This window comes from Melozone crissalis, unplaced genomic scaffold (assembly GCF_028551555.1).
Source record: "Melozone crissalis strain CALT ecotype California unplaced genomic scaffold, PUWL_Pcris_2 ptg000222l_1, whole genome shotgun sequence".
Taxonomy (NCBI): Eukaryota; Metazoa; Chordata; class Aves; order Passeriformes; family Passerellidae; genus Melozone; species Melozone crissalis.
Window position 1 is genome coordinate 820,485 of NW_026535985.1, and position 14,514 is coordinate 834,998.

The 14,514-nt window shown below is 55.2% G+C and overlaps 1 protein-coding gene across 1 annotated transcript; it reads left to right on the forward strand.

Annotated features, from left to right (window-relative positions):
• Nucleotides 1-891: 891 nt before the first annotated feature.
• Nucleotides 892-14,281, forward strand: NACA (nascent polypeptide associated complex subunit alpha). The gene is made up of 8 exons (XM_054294226.1): nt 892-988; nt 1,359-1,430; nt 11,010-11,095; nt 11,178-11,255; nt 12,111-12,257; nt 12,375-12,503; nt 13,942-14,064; nt 14,154-14,281. Exons 2-8 carry the CDS (start codon nt 1,361-1,363, stop codon nt 14,166-14,168), a joined length of 648 nt encoding a protein of 215 aa, XP_054150201.1. The 5' UTR covers nt 892-988; nt 1,359-1,360; the 3' UTR covers nt 14,169-14,281.
• The last annotated feature ends 233 nt before the right edge of the window (nt 14,282-14,514 follow it).

Genomic DNA, 14,514 nt, shown 5'->3' on the forward strand with positions numbered 1-14,514 from the left:
CCTGTCCTGACCCCAAAACCCCACCTGGACCCTGTCCTGACCCTCTAATCCTGCCCTGACCCAATGTCCTGACCCCATAACCCTGACTGGACCCCCTAATCCTGTCTGGACCCCCTAATCTTGAATGGACCCCCTAATCTTGAATGGACCCTGTTTTGACCCCCTAATTCTGTTCTGACCCCCTTCCCTGATGCCATTACCCTGCCTGGACCCCCTGTCTTGATCCCCTAACCCTGTCCTGATCCCCTAAACCTACCTGGACCTCCTAACCCTGCCCTGACACTGCTGGGACCCCCTGTGGGACGCCATAACCCTGCCTGGACCCCCTAATCTTGAATGGATCCTGTCTGGACCCCCTAAACCTATCCTGACCCCCTAATCCTGAATGGACCCCCTGCTCATACCCCCTAATCCCACCTGGACCCCATAACCCTGCCTGGACCCCCTAAGCCTGCTTGGACCCCTTGTCTGACCCCCTAAACCTGTCTTGACCCCCTAATCCTGAATGGACCCCCTGTCCTGAGCCCCTAAACCTGCCTGGACCCCATAACCTCACCTGGATCCTGCCTGGACCCCCTAATACTGTCCTGACCCCATAACCCTGCCAGGACCCCCTAAACCTGTCTGGACTCTGCCTGGACCCCCTGCCTGACCCTATAAACCTGCCCTGACCCCCTAATCCTGCCTGGACCCCCTAACCCAGCCATGACCCCCCTGCCAGACCCCATAATCCTGCCTGGACCCACTAGCCCAGCCCTGACCCCCTGATCCCACCTGGACCCCCCCAGGGGACCCCAACCCTTCCCGGGGTCTCCCCGCCCCCACGGTGGGGCCCGAACAGATCCCGGAACTCCGCAGCGCGGCCGCGGGGACCGGACCGGACCGTTGTTCCCGGGGCTCTCCCCCTGCCCCGGAAGTCGCGCTCCCGGAAGTCGCGCTGCCCTCTCGGTCTCTTTCCGCCGCCATCTTGGGCCCCGCTCCCCGCACAGTGAGTCCCGCGCCGACATCCGCCGCCATCCAACGCCATCCGCCGCTCGGGGCGCCGCTCGCCGCTAGCGGGATGAGCGGGCGGCGGGGAGGAGCCGGTTGAGGCCGTCGATAGGGTCGTGGGAGCGCCGGGCAGGGCAGAGGGGGCGGCGGGGAGGAGGCGGCCTAGGCCCGGCACCGGGACCGGCACCGGATCGGGATTGGGATCGGGCTCTGCCTCGGTCGAGGCAGAGCTGTCTCGGTAGATTTTCCTGGTAGAGGGAAGCTCGCGGTGCCCGAACGGGGTGGGAAGGACGAGTTCCCGTTGGTGGCCCCGGGGCTGTACCGGAGCCCCGGCGAGCCCGGTCCTGTCGGTTTGTCCATTCCCGTAGAAATGCCCGGCGAAGCCACAGAAACCGTCCCGGCCACGGAGCAGGAGCTGCCGCAGCCGCAGGCGGAGACAGGTGAGACCGGGGAGGGCTCCGGGCCGGTTTTGGGGGTGATTCCCGGGATCCCGGGGCCGTTTTAGGGCTGATTCCCGGGGCGGTTCTGGGGGCGATTCCCGGGATCCCAGGCCGGTTTTGGGGGCGATTCCCGGGATCCCGGGCCGGTTTTGGGGGCGATTCCCGGGATCCCCTCACCGGGCAGGTGAAGCTGCACCGGGTCCCGGTGGTCCCGGGGGTTGTGTGACCCCGGTTTGAGCCTTGTCACGTCCCCCGCGGGGGTTGGTTTTGGGGTGTCCGTGCCGTGGTCTCGCTGTGAACAAAACAAACCGGGCCGGTTCTGGGCCGGAGCACGCGGGGAACGGGACCGGGGGAACGGAGCGGGGACTCCACGTGTCCCACAGTCCCGGTACCGGCACCGGGGATGGTCCGAGCTCGATTTGGGTGGGAGAGGAGAGCAGCGGCCGTGCCCGGCTCGGGGGGTTGGATTTGGGATCTTGTCCTGTGGGATTTGGGCTCCTGTCCCGTTGGATTTAGGGATTCTGTTCTATGAGATTTGGGGACTTGTCCTACTGGATTTAGGGTTCTGTCCTATTGCATTTGGGGATTCTGTCCCCCTGGATTTGGGGTCCTGTCCTGTTGGATTTGGGATCCTGTTCTGTTGTATTTGGGGATTCTGCCCCTCTGGATTTGGGGATTCTGTTCTATGGGGTTTGGGCTCCTGTCCCACTGGATTTGGGGCTCCTGTCCCATTGGATTTGGGAGCCTGTCCTGTTGGATTTGAGGAGTCCTGTCCTATGGGATTTGGGGGGACCTGTCCTGTTGGATCTGGGGGCTTGTCCCACTGGATCTGGGGACCTGTCCTGTGGGATTTGAGGGGTCTTGTCCTGTTGGATTTGGGGATTCTGTCCTATAGGATTTGGGGACCTGCCCTGTTGGATTTGGGGTCCTGTCCCCCTGGACTGGGGGGCCTGTCCCATTGGATTTGGGGTCCTGTCCCGTTGGATTTGGGGATTCTGTCCTGTTGGATTTGAGGGCTCCTGTCCCATTGGATTTGGGGTTCTGTCCTATGGGATTTGGGGATTCTGTCTCCCTGGATTTGGGATCCTGTCCTGTTGGATTTGAGGGCTCCTGTCCCATTGGATTTGGAGACCTGTCCTATAGGATTTGGGATTCTGTCCCATTGGATTTGGAAGCCTGTCCTGTTGGATTTGGGGCCTGTCCCACTGAATTTAGGGATCTGTCTGTCCTGTTGGATTTGGGGGCCTGTCCTGTGGGATTTGGGAGGGCCTGTTCCATTGGATTTGGGAATTCTGTCCCACTGGATTTGGGAATCCTGTCCTATTTGACCTGTCCTGTGGGATTGGAGGACTTGTCCTATGGGATTTGGAGATTCTGTCCCATTGGATTTGAGGTCCTGTCCTGTTGGACTTGGGCTCCTGTCCTATGGGATTTTGGGGACTCTCACTGAATTTTGGGGGTCTGTCCTGTCAGATTTGGGAGTCTTTCATTCAATTTTGGAGGTCTGACCTATTGGATTTAGGGTTTGTCCTGTTGGATTTGGGGGTTTCTCACTGAATTTTGTGCGTCTGTCCCTCTGGATTGGAGTCTGTCCCTTTGGATTTGGGGTCTGCCCCGTTAAGTTTGGGGATCTTTCATTGAATTTTGGACATCTATCTCGACAGATTTGGGGGTTTCTCATAGGATTTGGGATCTGTCCCATTGTGGGACCACCACAGAGGGTTGGTGACAGAGAGGGGACACAAGGAGGGAGCTGAGTGATGGCTCTTGCTGTGACAGCTGCACTGAAAATTCCCAGGAGCTGCTGAGCTCCTTATCCCTCCCAGCATGGCTGGGATTCCTCTTTGGGGCCCCTCCTGTCCCTCTCAACTGACAGCTCCCAAAATTCTGCTGCTCCTGAGATTCCCCAGGCAGGATTTTGGGATCCCCAAATCCCCTTTATTTGGGATTCCTCAGGCAGGATTTTGGGATTCCCAGATCCCTTTATTTGAGATTCCTTCCTTGGGATTCTTCCTTGGATTTTCAACTTTTTCCTTGGAAAAACTTTAGATATGTGGAGCTGGTCCATGCTGATCCAGAGGGATTCTGAGCAGAGATCTTTTGGTTTTGGGGAATTTTTTAGCTTGGGATGTTTGAGAAGGAACCTGCACCAACAATTCCCAGGAGCTGCTGAGCTCCTTATCCCTCCCGGCATTGCTGGAATTCCTCTTTGGGGCCCTCTCCTGTCCCTCTCAACTGACAACTCCCAAAATTCTGCTGCTCCTGGGATTCCTCTGGCTGGATTTTGGGATTCCCAAATCCCTTTATTTGGGATTCCTCAGGCAGGATTTTGGGATTCCCAAACCCCGTGATTTGGGATTCCTTCCTTGGGATTCCTCAGGCAGGATTTTGGGATTCCCAGATCCCTTTATTTTAAATTCCTTCCTTGGGATTCCTCCTTGGATTTTCAACTTTTTCCTTGGAAAAATTTTGGAGATATGGGGTTGGTCCACGCTGATCCAGAGGGATTCTGGGCTGAAATCTTTTGGTTTTGGGGAATCTTTTAGCTTGGGATGTTTGAGAAGGAACCAAAGAAAGGTGTGGCAGAAGCAGGAATGATTGTTTTCATCAGGAATGATTGTGTTCATCAGGAATGATTATTTTCATCAGGAATGATTGTGTTCATCAGGAATGTGCTCAGAAGGAACAGGGACACCAAGCACGAATAAAAGATTGTTCTGGAAAAGGTGGCTCTGCACGTTCTGTGCCCTTGGCAGCACTTTGGGAGGCACCAGAACGTTCCTTGGAGCAGGAAATGTCCTGGCACTGCTGTCCAGCTCCAGGCTGCCCTGATTTGGGGTAAAAAAGGAGTAAAATGGGGCATTGGCAGCACCTTTCAGGATCCTGTTCTGGGGCAGGGACAGGGATGGCATTCCCTGCTTGTGACACTGCAAGAGGTGACAGAGAGACCAGGACACGGCTGTGACACTGATCCCAGGGTGGGACAGGGACACAGGATCCAACATTTTAGGGGGTTCAGAGCAGGTTTAGGGGGTCCAGGCAGGGTTATGGGGTCAGGACAGGGTCCAGGCAGGGGGACCCCCTCCTCCAGCTCCTCCCCACAGTGAGGGGACCCCCACCCTCCTCAGCACATCCCAGCACGTGGGTGACCAGAAATATTTAAAGGTTTTTGTGTAGAAAACAGTAAAAAAGGCACAGGGACAGGGACACAGCACCTGGGAAGGACAGGACAAAAGGCACAGGGACACAGCAGGGGCAGGGACAGGATCCATGGCACAGGGTGGCACAGGGACAGCATCCATGGCACAGGGACAGGATCCATGGCACAGGGACAGGATCCATGGCACAGGGCTGGCTCTGGGCTGGGCACAGGGTGGCACAGGGACAGGATCCATGGCACAGGGACAGGATCCATGGCACAGGGTGGCACAGGGACAGGATCCATGGCACAGGGCTGGGCACAGGGTGGCACAGGGACAGGATCCATGGCACAGGGCTGGCTCTGCAGCTCCCCAGGGCGGTGCCGTGCCTGGGCTGGTTCTGCTGGTTGGACCAGCCCTGCCCTGCTGGGCTCTGCCGTCCCTTGGAGCTCCTCTGGCTGCTGGGAGTGACTCTGGGAATGTCAGGGCTCTGTGCAGGCTCTCAGGAATTGGGAGCTGAACCCTCTCATGGCCCCTTCACTAAATGGTGCCCCTTGATTGCTGCTTGGCACTGGGAATTTTGTTGGGAATTTCATTGGGAATGTCAGGGCTCTCTCCAGGCTCTCAGGACTGGAAGCTGAACCCTCTCATGGCCTCAACAGTGCCCCTTGATTTGCTGCTTGGCATTGGGAATTTCATTGGGAGTTTTGTCAGGAGTGTCAGGGCTCTCTCCAGGCTCTGAGCTCTGGTTCAGGAGCTGGGAGCTGAACCCTCTCATGGCCCCTTCACTAAATGGTGCCCCTGGATTGCTGGTTGGCACTGGGAATTTCATTGGGAATTTCACTGGGAATGTCAGGGCTCTGCAGGCCTTCAGGAGCTGCGAGCTGAATCCTTTCCATGGCCTCTTCACTAAATGGTGCCCTTTGATTGCTGCTGGCATTGGGAATTTTGTTGGGAATGTCTCTCCAGGCTCAGCTCTGACTCAGGAATTGGGAGCTGAACCCTCTCATGGCCCCTTCACTAAATGGTGCCCCTTGATTGCTGCTTGGCATTGGGAATTTCATTGGGAATGTCAGGAGTAATTCCACATGTCAGTGGAATGATATTATATATATATAATTTTTATATATTATTTATTTATATATATATTTTTTGGGTTATATTTGACTTTCCCTTCCTGTTTTTGGGTGGGTTTTTATTCCCGCTGCAGCCCAAGGGGTGACCCCAGGCTGGTGAGCAGCTCCCAGGGAATTGGGGGGCACTGGGGGGGCTTGGCCCCACCACCCCCATGTCATTGTGCCCTCTCTGGTTGGAGGGAGGGGGCTCCCAGAGCACTCTCCACATGTCAGTGGCATTATATTATATTTATTTATTTCTATATTTATTTTTTGGGGTTATATTTTTGATTTTCTGTTCCTCTTCTTGGGTGGGTCTTAGTTCTCCCTGCAGCCCAAGGGGGACTGTCATTGTACCCCTGGTTGAAAGGAGGGGGCTCCCAGAGCACTCCAGGAGTAATTGCACATATCAGTGGAATTATATTACATTTATTTTTAGATTTTATTTATTTTTTGGGTTATATTTGACTTTCCCTTCCTCTTTTTGGGTGGGTTTTTATTCTCCCTGCAGCCCAAGGGGGACTGTCATTGTTCCCTCCCTGGTTGGAGGGAGGAGGCTCCCAGAGCACTCCAGGAGTAATTCCACATGTCAGTGGAATTATATTATATTCATTTTTATATTTTATTTATTTTTTGGGTTGTATTTGACTTTCCCTTCCTCTTCTCAGGGGGGTCTTTGTGTCCCCAGGCTGGTGAGCAGCCCTGGGTGTCCTGACAGATTTCTGGGGCTCCTCAGGGGTTGTGACACCCCTTTGGTAGGGCAGAGCTGGATCTCTGCATTTCTGCTGGTGCCTGCTGCCATTGAGGGCTCTCAGGAAATTCTGTTCTAGAAGGGGATGAACGTCCTGCTCCGTGCTGAGCCTGGCAGTGCCCTCTGGGCCAGGAGCCAGAGGAATGCCAGGCTGGCTGCATGCCCCCTCCTCCTGTCCCTGCTCTCATTTCTCCTCTCTCTCACTGTGTTTCTCTCCTTCAGCTCTTCTCCATGCTGCTCATTCCCCACCTCTGACTCCATCTCCATCCACCCAGGCCCTGCAGGGCCCCCCAGGCCCTGTGTCCCCCCCTGTGGTGCCAGCTGCTGCCATCCCCGTGTTCTCTGTGCCCCCCCAGCCCCCTGCCCCAGCTCTGCTGGGCACAGCCACCGCTGCCCCTCCTGCAGCTCCTCGGGGCCCCGTGGTGTTTGCAGCCCCAGGGTCTCCAGGCTCTGCCCCAGTGTCCCCTGTGTCCCCTGTGTCACCTGGCCTGGCTGCTGCTGCAGTGACAGTGGCTCCTGCTGTCCCCACAGTGAGCCCCAGTGCTCTCCCAGCTGCTCTCAACTCTGCCATGAAATCTGCTCCTACTGCAGCCTCTGGAGCAGCCCCAGCTCCTCTTCCTCCCTCTGGAGCAGCCCCAGCTCCTCTCCCTCCCTCTGGAGCAGCCCCAGCTCCTCTCCCTCCCCCTGCAGCCCCATCCCCTCTCCTGCCTCCCCCATCCCGTCCCCTTCTGGCATCTCCCCCAGCAGTGCCCCCCAGTTTGCTGCCAGCCCCCTCGGTGGCAGTGTCCCCCCAGAGCCCAGGGTCACCCCCACATCCCACAGCCCCCATTTCTCCTGCTGGAGTTCCTGCTGCTCCAGCCCTGGTCGGTGCCATCTCTCCCCCGGTGTTCCTGGCTGCCCCCAAAGCTCCTTTGTCACCTCCCATCCCTCTGCTGCCAGCTGGGATGTCCCCTGGGTCAGCCCCTGGCTCCCCAGTGCCACCATTGCTCCCAGTGGCACCTTCTGCTGCCAAGGCCTCTCCCGTGGCACCTCGAGCAGCTCCAGTGCCACCTGCCCTGTCCCCACCTGCTCTGGGAGCTGCCACCTCTGTCCCAGGGTCTCCAGCCAGCCCAGTGCTGCCAGCAGCAGCTCCTGCTGTCCCCTCTGTCCCTGTCACACCGGCCATGGCAGCTCCAGCCACCCCTCCTGTGGCTAAAACATCTCCTGGTGCCCCTGTCACACCAGCCATGGTGGCTCCTGCAGCCAAAGCAGCTCCTCCAAGTCCAGTTGCTGTCCCCTCTGCCCCTGTGACACCGGCCATGGTGGCTCCAGCTGCCCCTCCAGTGGCCAAAGCAGCTCCTCCAAGTCCAACTGCTGCCCCTTGTCCTCCTGTCACACCACCCCTGGCACCTTTGGCCACCCCTCCTGTGGCCAAAGCAGCTCCTGGGAGCCCAACCACTGCCCCAGCTGCCACCTCTGTCCCTGTCACAGCACCCCTGGCACCTCCAGCCGCCCCTCCTGTGGCCAAACCATCTCCTGCTGTCCCTGTCACACCACCCATGGTGGCTCCAGCCGCCCCTCCTGTGGCCAAACCATCTCCTGCTGTCCCTGTCACACCACCCATGGTGGCTCCAGCCACCCCTCCAGTGGCCAAACCAGCTCCTGGGAGCCCAGTCACTACCCCAGCTGTCCCCTCTGTCCCTGTCACAGCACCCCTGGCACCTCCAGCCGCCCCTCCCTCAGCCAAAGATGCCACCAAGGGCTCTGTTGCTGCCTCAGCTGCTGCTCCAGCTCCTCCCAGCCCAGCTCCAGCCATCCCACCTGCTGCCAAGAGTCCTGGTGGTGTCACCCCTTCCCCTGCCACCCCATCCCCTGCCAGCCCATCCCCTGCCACCCCTTCCCCTGCCACCCCATCCCCTGCCAGCCCATCCCCTGCCACCCCATCCCCTGCCACTCCTTCCTCTGTCACCCCATCCCCTGCCACCCCATCCCCTGTCACCCCTTCCCCTGCCACCCCTTCCCCTGCCACCCCAGCTCCTCCAGCTCCAGCAGCCAAAACACCCCCAAAGAGCCCTGCCAAGGCCACCCCCACTGAGGACAAGGCACCCCCAAAGAGCCCTGTGAAAGCCACTCCTGCTCCAGCAGCCTCTCCTGAGGACAAAACACCCCCAAAGAGCCCTGGCAAAGCCACCCCAGCCTCTCCTGAGGCCAAGGCACCCCCAAAAAGCCCCACTGAGGCCAAGGCACCCCCAAAAAGCCCTGCCAAAGCCACCCCAGCTCCAGCTTCCCCTGGAGCATCCAAAAAACCTCCCAAGGGCAGCTCTGTCCCTGCCCCATCTTCTCCTGTGGCTCCGGCACCTTCAGCTGCTCCTGCTGAGGCCAAGGCACCCCCAAAGAGCCCCACTGAGGCCAAGGCACCCCCAAAGAGCCCCACTGAGGCCAAAACACCCCCAAAAAGCCCCACTGAGGCCAAGACACCCCCAAAGAGCCCTGCCAAAGCCACCCCACCTCCAGCAGCTTCTCCTGAGGACAAGGCACCCCCAAAAAGCCCCACTGAGGCCAAGACACCCCCAAAGAGCCCTGCCAAAGGCACCCCAGCTCCAGCGGCCTCTGCTGCAGCCAAAGGATCCCCAAAAAGCCCTGCTGAGGCCAAGGCACCCCCAAAAGCCACCCCAGCTCCAGCCACCCCCACTGAGGACAAGGCACCCCCAAAAAGCCCTGTCAAAGCAACCCCAGCTCCATCTACCCCTGCTGAGGCCAAGGCACCCCCAAAGAGCCCTGGTGAGGCCAAGGCACCCCAGAAAAGCCCCACTGAGGCCAAGGCACCCCCAAAAGGCCCTGCAGAGGCCAAGGCACCCCAGAAAAGCCCCACTGAGGCCAAGGCACCCCCAAAAGGCCCTGCAGAGGCCAAGGCACCCCCAAAGAGCCCCACTGAGGCTAAGGCACCCCCAAAAAGCCCTGCTGAGGCCAAGGCACCCCAGAAAAGCCCCACTGAGGCTAAAGCACCTCCAAAAGGCCCTGCAGAGGCCAAGGCACCCCCAAAAAGCCCTGTCAAAGCAACCCCAGCTCCATCTACCCCTGCTGAGGCCAAGGCACCCCCAAAAAGCCCTGGTGAGGCCAAGACACCTCCAAAAGGCCCCACAGAGGCCAAGTCACCCCCAAAAAGCCCTGCCAAAGCCACTCCCCCTCCAACCACCCCCACCGCAGCCAAAGCACCCCCAAAAAGCTCCGCAGAGCCCAAGGCCCCCCCAAAAAGCCCCTCCAAGGCCACTCCAACCCCAGCAGCCCCCACCCCACCTCCTGCCCCAGCTCCTGGTGCCCCCCCAAAGCCCCCCAGCCCTGCCAAGAAGCAGCAGCAGCCCCCCAGCAATGCCAAGGTGGGCAAGCCCCCCTCGAAAGCCGCGCCCGGTGACGATGACGAGGAGCTGCCACCTCTGCTCCCCCCAGAGCCACCCGTGCTGCTGGAGCTGTCCCCTGCCACGGGGGTGCTGGCACCACAGCCCGTCCTCAAGAATGACAAGGGTATCGTGTGTGCATGGAGTGTCACTGGGTGATGCCCACGGGGTACTAACGGCGGGCACGCGGTGCCAGCGGTCACTAACGCGTGTCCTCGGGCACGGAGCACGGCGTGCTGGTTGTGGGGTTGTGGTTTGTTTGTGGCATGGGCACTGCAAAAATGAGATAATCTGAGCTGGCTTCACACTGAGGAGATGCCGCGTGCCTGGCACTGCTGTGTGTGGTGGCCTCGTGGTGGCAAGCTGGGATGTCCCCACGCTATGCCTGAAGTGTTGCCACACCTGGACACGTGCACAGAGGTTTGCCAAGGTTCCTGTGTGTGCCATGAGGACTGAATGCAGGTAATGGCTGCACTGGAGCATCAGGGTCACCTCCAGGTGTCCTCCAAGGTTGGGGACACCCAGCTGTGCTTCAGTAACTGGTGTGGTCAGTGCTGTGGGTCACAACTGCAGCTGGTGGCCCTCAGGTCAACTGAAAGGGGGTTTGGGGTTATCCCAGATCATCCTGGTGGCCCTGAGGGGGGTTTGGAGTTATCCCAGATCATCCTGGTGGCCCTGAGGGGGTTTGGGATTATCCCAGATTATCCTGGTGGCCCTCAGGTCCCCTGAGGGGGGCTTGGGGTTATCCCACATCATCCTGAAGAGGGTTTGGGGTAATCCCAGATCATCCTGGTGGCCCTGAGGAAGGTCTGGGGTTATCCCCGATTATCCCTGTAGTGAAGCCATGGATGTGCAGCAGCCTTGGGGGCTCTGTGAGTGGGGTCTTGGTGCTGTGGCTTTGAGGGGACTCAGTAGAGGCCCTGTCACACTGAACTGCCACCTCAGCATGCTGGAAGTGCCACCCATCTCCTCATGCTGGTGCCACAGGCTGGAGCTCCCTCAGGATTCATTCCAGAGCCTCTGGGCACCTGTAAGGCTCTGCCATCCTGCTCCCACCGTGGCCAGGCTGAGAACCCACCCGTGCCACCCTGCTGGTGGCATTCAGAGCACACAGAATGCTCCATCCACCACCTCACTGGGCTGACTGGTGCCAAACTGGTGCCCTGGAGGTGGCTGAGGTGGGCTGTGTGTCTCTGCAGGGTCTGGCACAGAGTCTGACAGCGATGAATCCGTACCAGAGCTCGAAGAGCAGGACTCCACACAGGCCACGACGCAGCAGGCACAGGTAGGGAGGTGGCGCAGGGTGGATCAGAGTCCCTGTGGTGTCACCCTAGCATTGTCACTGATGGTTTTCTCCCTCCCTGCAGCTCGCGGCAGCAGCCGAAATAGACGAAGAACCCGTCAGCAAAGCAAAACAGAGCCGGAGTGAGAAGAAAGCTCGCAAGGTGAGGCCTCAGCTGTCCCTGCTTGTGGGAACTCAGCACATCACTCCTGATGTCCAGAGTTGCTGAGATAACCCCTGGGGGGGGCTCAGAAATCCTGGAATGTTGCCAGAAGTGCTTGGTGGTTGGATTTTGAGCCTGCACAGGATGTGCCACCCGTATGAGGACAAGAGGATCACTTGGGGATAAGTGGTGAAGGAGTTGATTATTCACAGGGTGAAAATACAAGTTTTGGGATTTTGGTACAGGGGGGTTTTTAGGAGACAAGATGGAGGAATTAGGGCGTGTCTTGTCCTTCTCTTCTTGTCACCCATCTTTGGTGGTGATGCTGGCGCTTGGGGATTGATTCACATTAAATGTGCACTTGTTAATAAGGGTAAGAGGTATTGGAAGGTAAATATCTTATACGTAGTTTTTAGTATAAAAATAAATGACCGCCCAGTGGGAGGTCAGTGTGCCCATGGCTGTCTTGCTGGTCAGACCTCTGTCAGGCTGGGAGACAACTTTGTAGATAAGAATTAATCAACAATATTGAAGAATGAAAAATCTGAGGAGTGCACTCATCCTTTGGAGCGCGGGTTGTCCCAAGGCCATCCTGCGCCCAACTGGGCAGAGACAACAGGCCAAGAACAGAGACCTGGTGAGCAACCCCAGGGCTCAAAATCACTCTGGGGATCTCACCAGTGCTGGATTGGGGTGTTCCCTCCAGCTGGCAGCCCTGGAGTGCTGCTCCCTGGCAGTTTCCGTGTGGATCCATGCAGCAAATGTTGGATCCGGACTCTGGAGAGAGGCTTGGGCACATCTGGGCTGGCTCCAGAGCTCTCCTCCCCTCACTGACCTTTCCCTGGTGTTTTGCAGGCAATGTCCAAGCTGGGCCTTCGCCAGGTGACAGGAGTGACCAGAGTCACCATCCGGAAATCCAAGAACATCCTGTTTGTCATCACAAAGCCAGACGTGTACAAGAGCCCGGCGTCAGACACCTACATTGTCTTTGGAGAGGCCAAGGTGAGCCCACCCTGGTGCCCTCAGGGCAGGGTTCTCCTTCCTGCCACCTGCCAGGGAACGTGCTGGCGCTGCCCAGCACTGGCACCACTTCTCCTTTTCTTCTCTTCCCTCCTGCAGATCGAAGACCTGTCCCAGCAGGCTCAGCTGGCAGCTGCTGAAAAGTTCAAAGTGCAAGGAGAACCCGTGTCCAACATCCAGGAAAACACACAGACCCCCACGGTGCAGGAGGAGAGCGAGGAAGAGGAGGTGAGGCCTTCCCCAGCCTCTGTGGGGTTATGTGATTGTGTTCACAGGGGTCTTGTGTTGAGGGGAGAGATGAGGATCTAACTCCATGTTTCAGAAGTAGATGTATTTTATAATATTTTATATTTGTATTTATATTTTTCTATATTTGTTTATATTTATATAATTTTTATATATTTATACTTATATATTATTGTAATTATATATTTTATTTTATTATAATATATTATAATAAGATATATAATATGACATAATACAATATGACATAATATAATATAATACCATTATATAATATTATATAATATAATATTATATAATATGATATCATATCATAGAACATGATATGATATAATATAATATAATATAATATAATATAATATAATATAAAATATAGTACAATACAATATAATATGATATAATGTTATAACATTATTTTATTTTATTATGTTATGTTATATTATGTTGTATTATGTTATATTATAATATACTATAATGTATAATATAATATTATATAGCAATATATTAATATATTGTGTATTATTATAATATATTATACAGTATTATAATATAATGTTATATTATATATTTCATAAATATATTATATTTATAATAGATATTTTATATGATGTATATTGTGATATATATTATAAGATATATATTATAAATATTATACATATATTTTTATATTATGATATATAATTTATAAAATATATATGTAGAATATCTATAAAGATATATATAATGTGATATACATATATATAAATGTAATATATATTATAAAATATATGTTATATAATATATATTACATTAAAACTATAATAAAAGAATAGAAGAAAGGATTTCATCAGAAGGCTAGCTAAGAATAGAATAGGAAAAAATTATAACAAAGGTTTGTGGCTCAGGCTCTCTGTCCAAGCCAGCTAGGCTGTGATTGGCCATTAATTAGAAACATACAACACAGAGTAATTAAAGATCCACCTGTTGCATTCCACAGCAGCAGATAATCATTGTTTACATTTTGTTCCTGAGGCCTCTCAACTTCTCAGGAGGAAAAATCCTAGGGAAGGGATTTTTCATGAAAAGATGTCTGCGACGTGGTTAATCCACAAATTCCTCTCCTTCATCAAAGGGAGAGCACAAGGTCCTGCACTGGGGGTGTTAACAATGCAGGCCTGACCTCCTGGCTCCAAATCCAATCCCAACCCTGGAATGGCACCAATCCTGGGCTCTGTTTATCCTTCACACCAATCCTGAGCTCTGTTTCTCCTTCACACCAATCCTGGGCTCTGTTTCTCCTTCAAACCTAAAATGGCACCAATCCTGGGCTCTGTTTCTCCCTCACACCAAGCCTGGGCTCTGTTTCTCCTTCAGACCTGGAATGGCACCAACCCTGGGCTGTGTTTCTCCCTCACACCAACCCGGGGCTCTGTTTCTCTCTCAGGTTGATGAAACCGGCGTGGAGGTGAAGGACATCGAGCTGGTGATGTCTCAGGCGAACGTGTCGCGAGCCAAGGCCGTGCGAGCCCTCAAGAACAACAGTAACGACATTGTAAACGCAATAATGGTGAGTCCTGGGGGGCAGCAGCTTTTTGGGGGGTCCCTGGGTGGAGCTGCTGCCTCTGAGCTGCCTCCTGACTCCATTTCTCCCCACAGGAACTGACGATGTAGCCGCCGGAGGGAGGAGCCTTTTTTGGTGTTTCAGAGAAGAGTAAAATACAGCTAAATTTAAAATTTGTACTATTTCTATCGGTTAATAAAGTTGTGGCTTATTGTTGGTGAAATCTCTGCTCTGGGGTGCTTTGCTGCCTGGGGTTTGTGGCCTCAGGGTGGAGCCTTCCTCCACCCTGAGGAAGATGCTGGTGCTGATAACCCATCCTGGAACAGCACCTGCCATTCCCTCCTTTCCTTCCTGTCCCACAGACTGGCCGGACACCAGCCCAGCTGCAGGGTCACCCCTTATCCCCTCAGGGTCCCTTCAGGGGGGCTCTCTCAGGGCTTTTTGGATCACTGAGAC

What these genes read in the sequence shown, in the direction of transcription:
- NACA (XM_054294226.1), top strand. Translation starts at nt 1,361, where the DNA reads ATGCCCGGCGAAGCCACAGAAACCGTCCCGGCCACGGAGCAGGAGCTG. An exon ending in GTGAGAAGAAAGCTCGCAAG is followed by an intron (nt 11,256 to 12,110) that starts GTGAGGCCTCAG and finishes GGTGTTTTGCAG; the next exon opens with GCAATGTCCAAGCTGGGCCT. An exon ending in AGGAGAGCGAGGAAGAGGAG is followed by an intron (nt 12,504 to 13,941) that starts GTGAGGCCTTCC and finishes TTTCTCTCTCAG; the next exon opens with GTTGATGAAACCGGCGTGGA.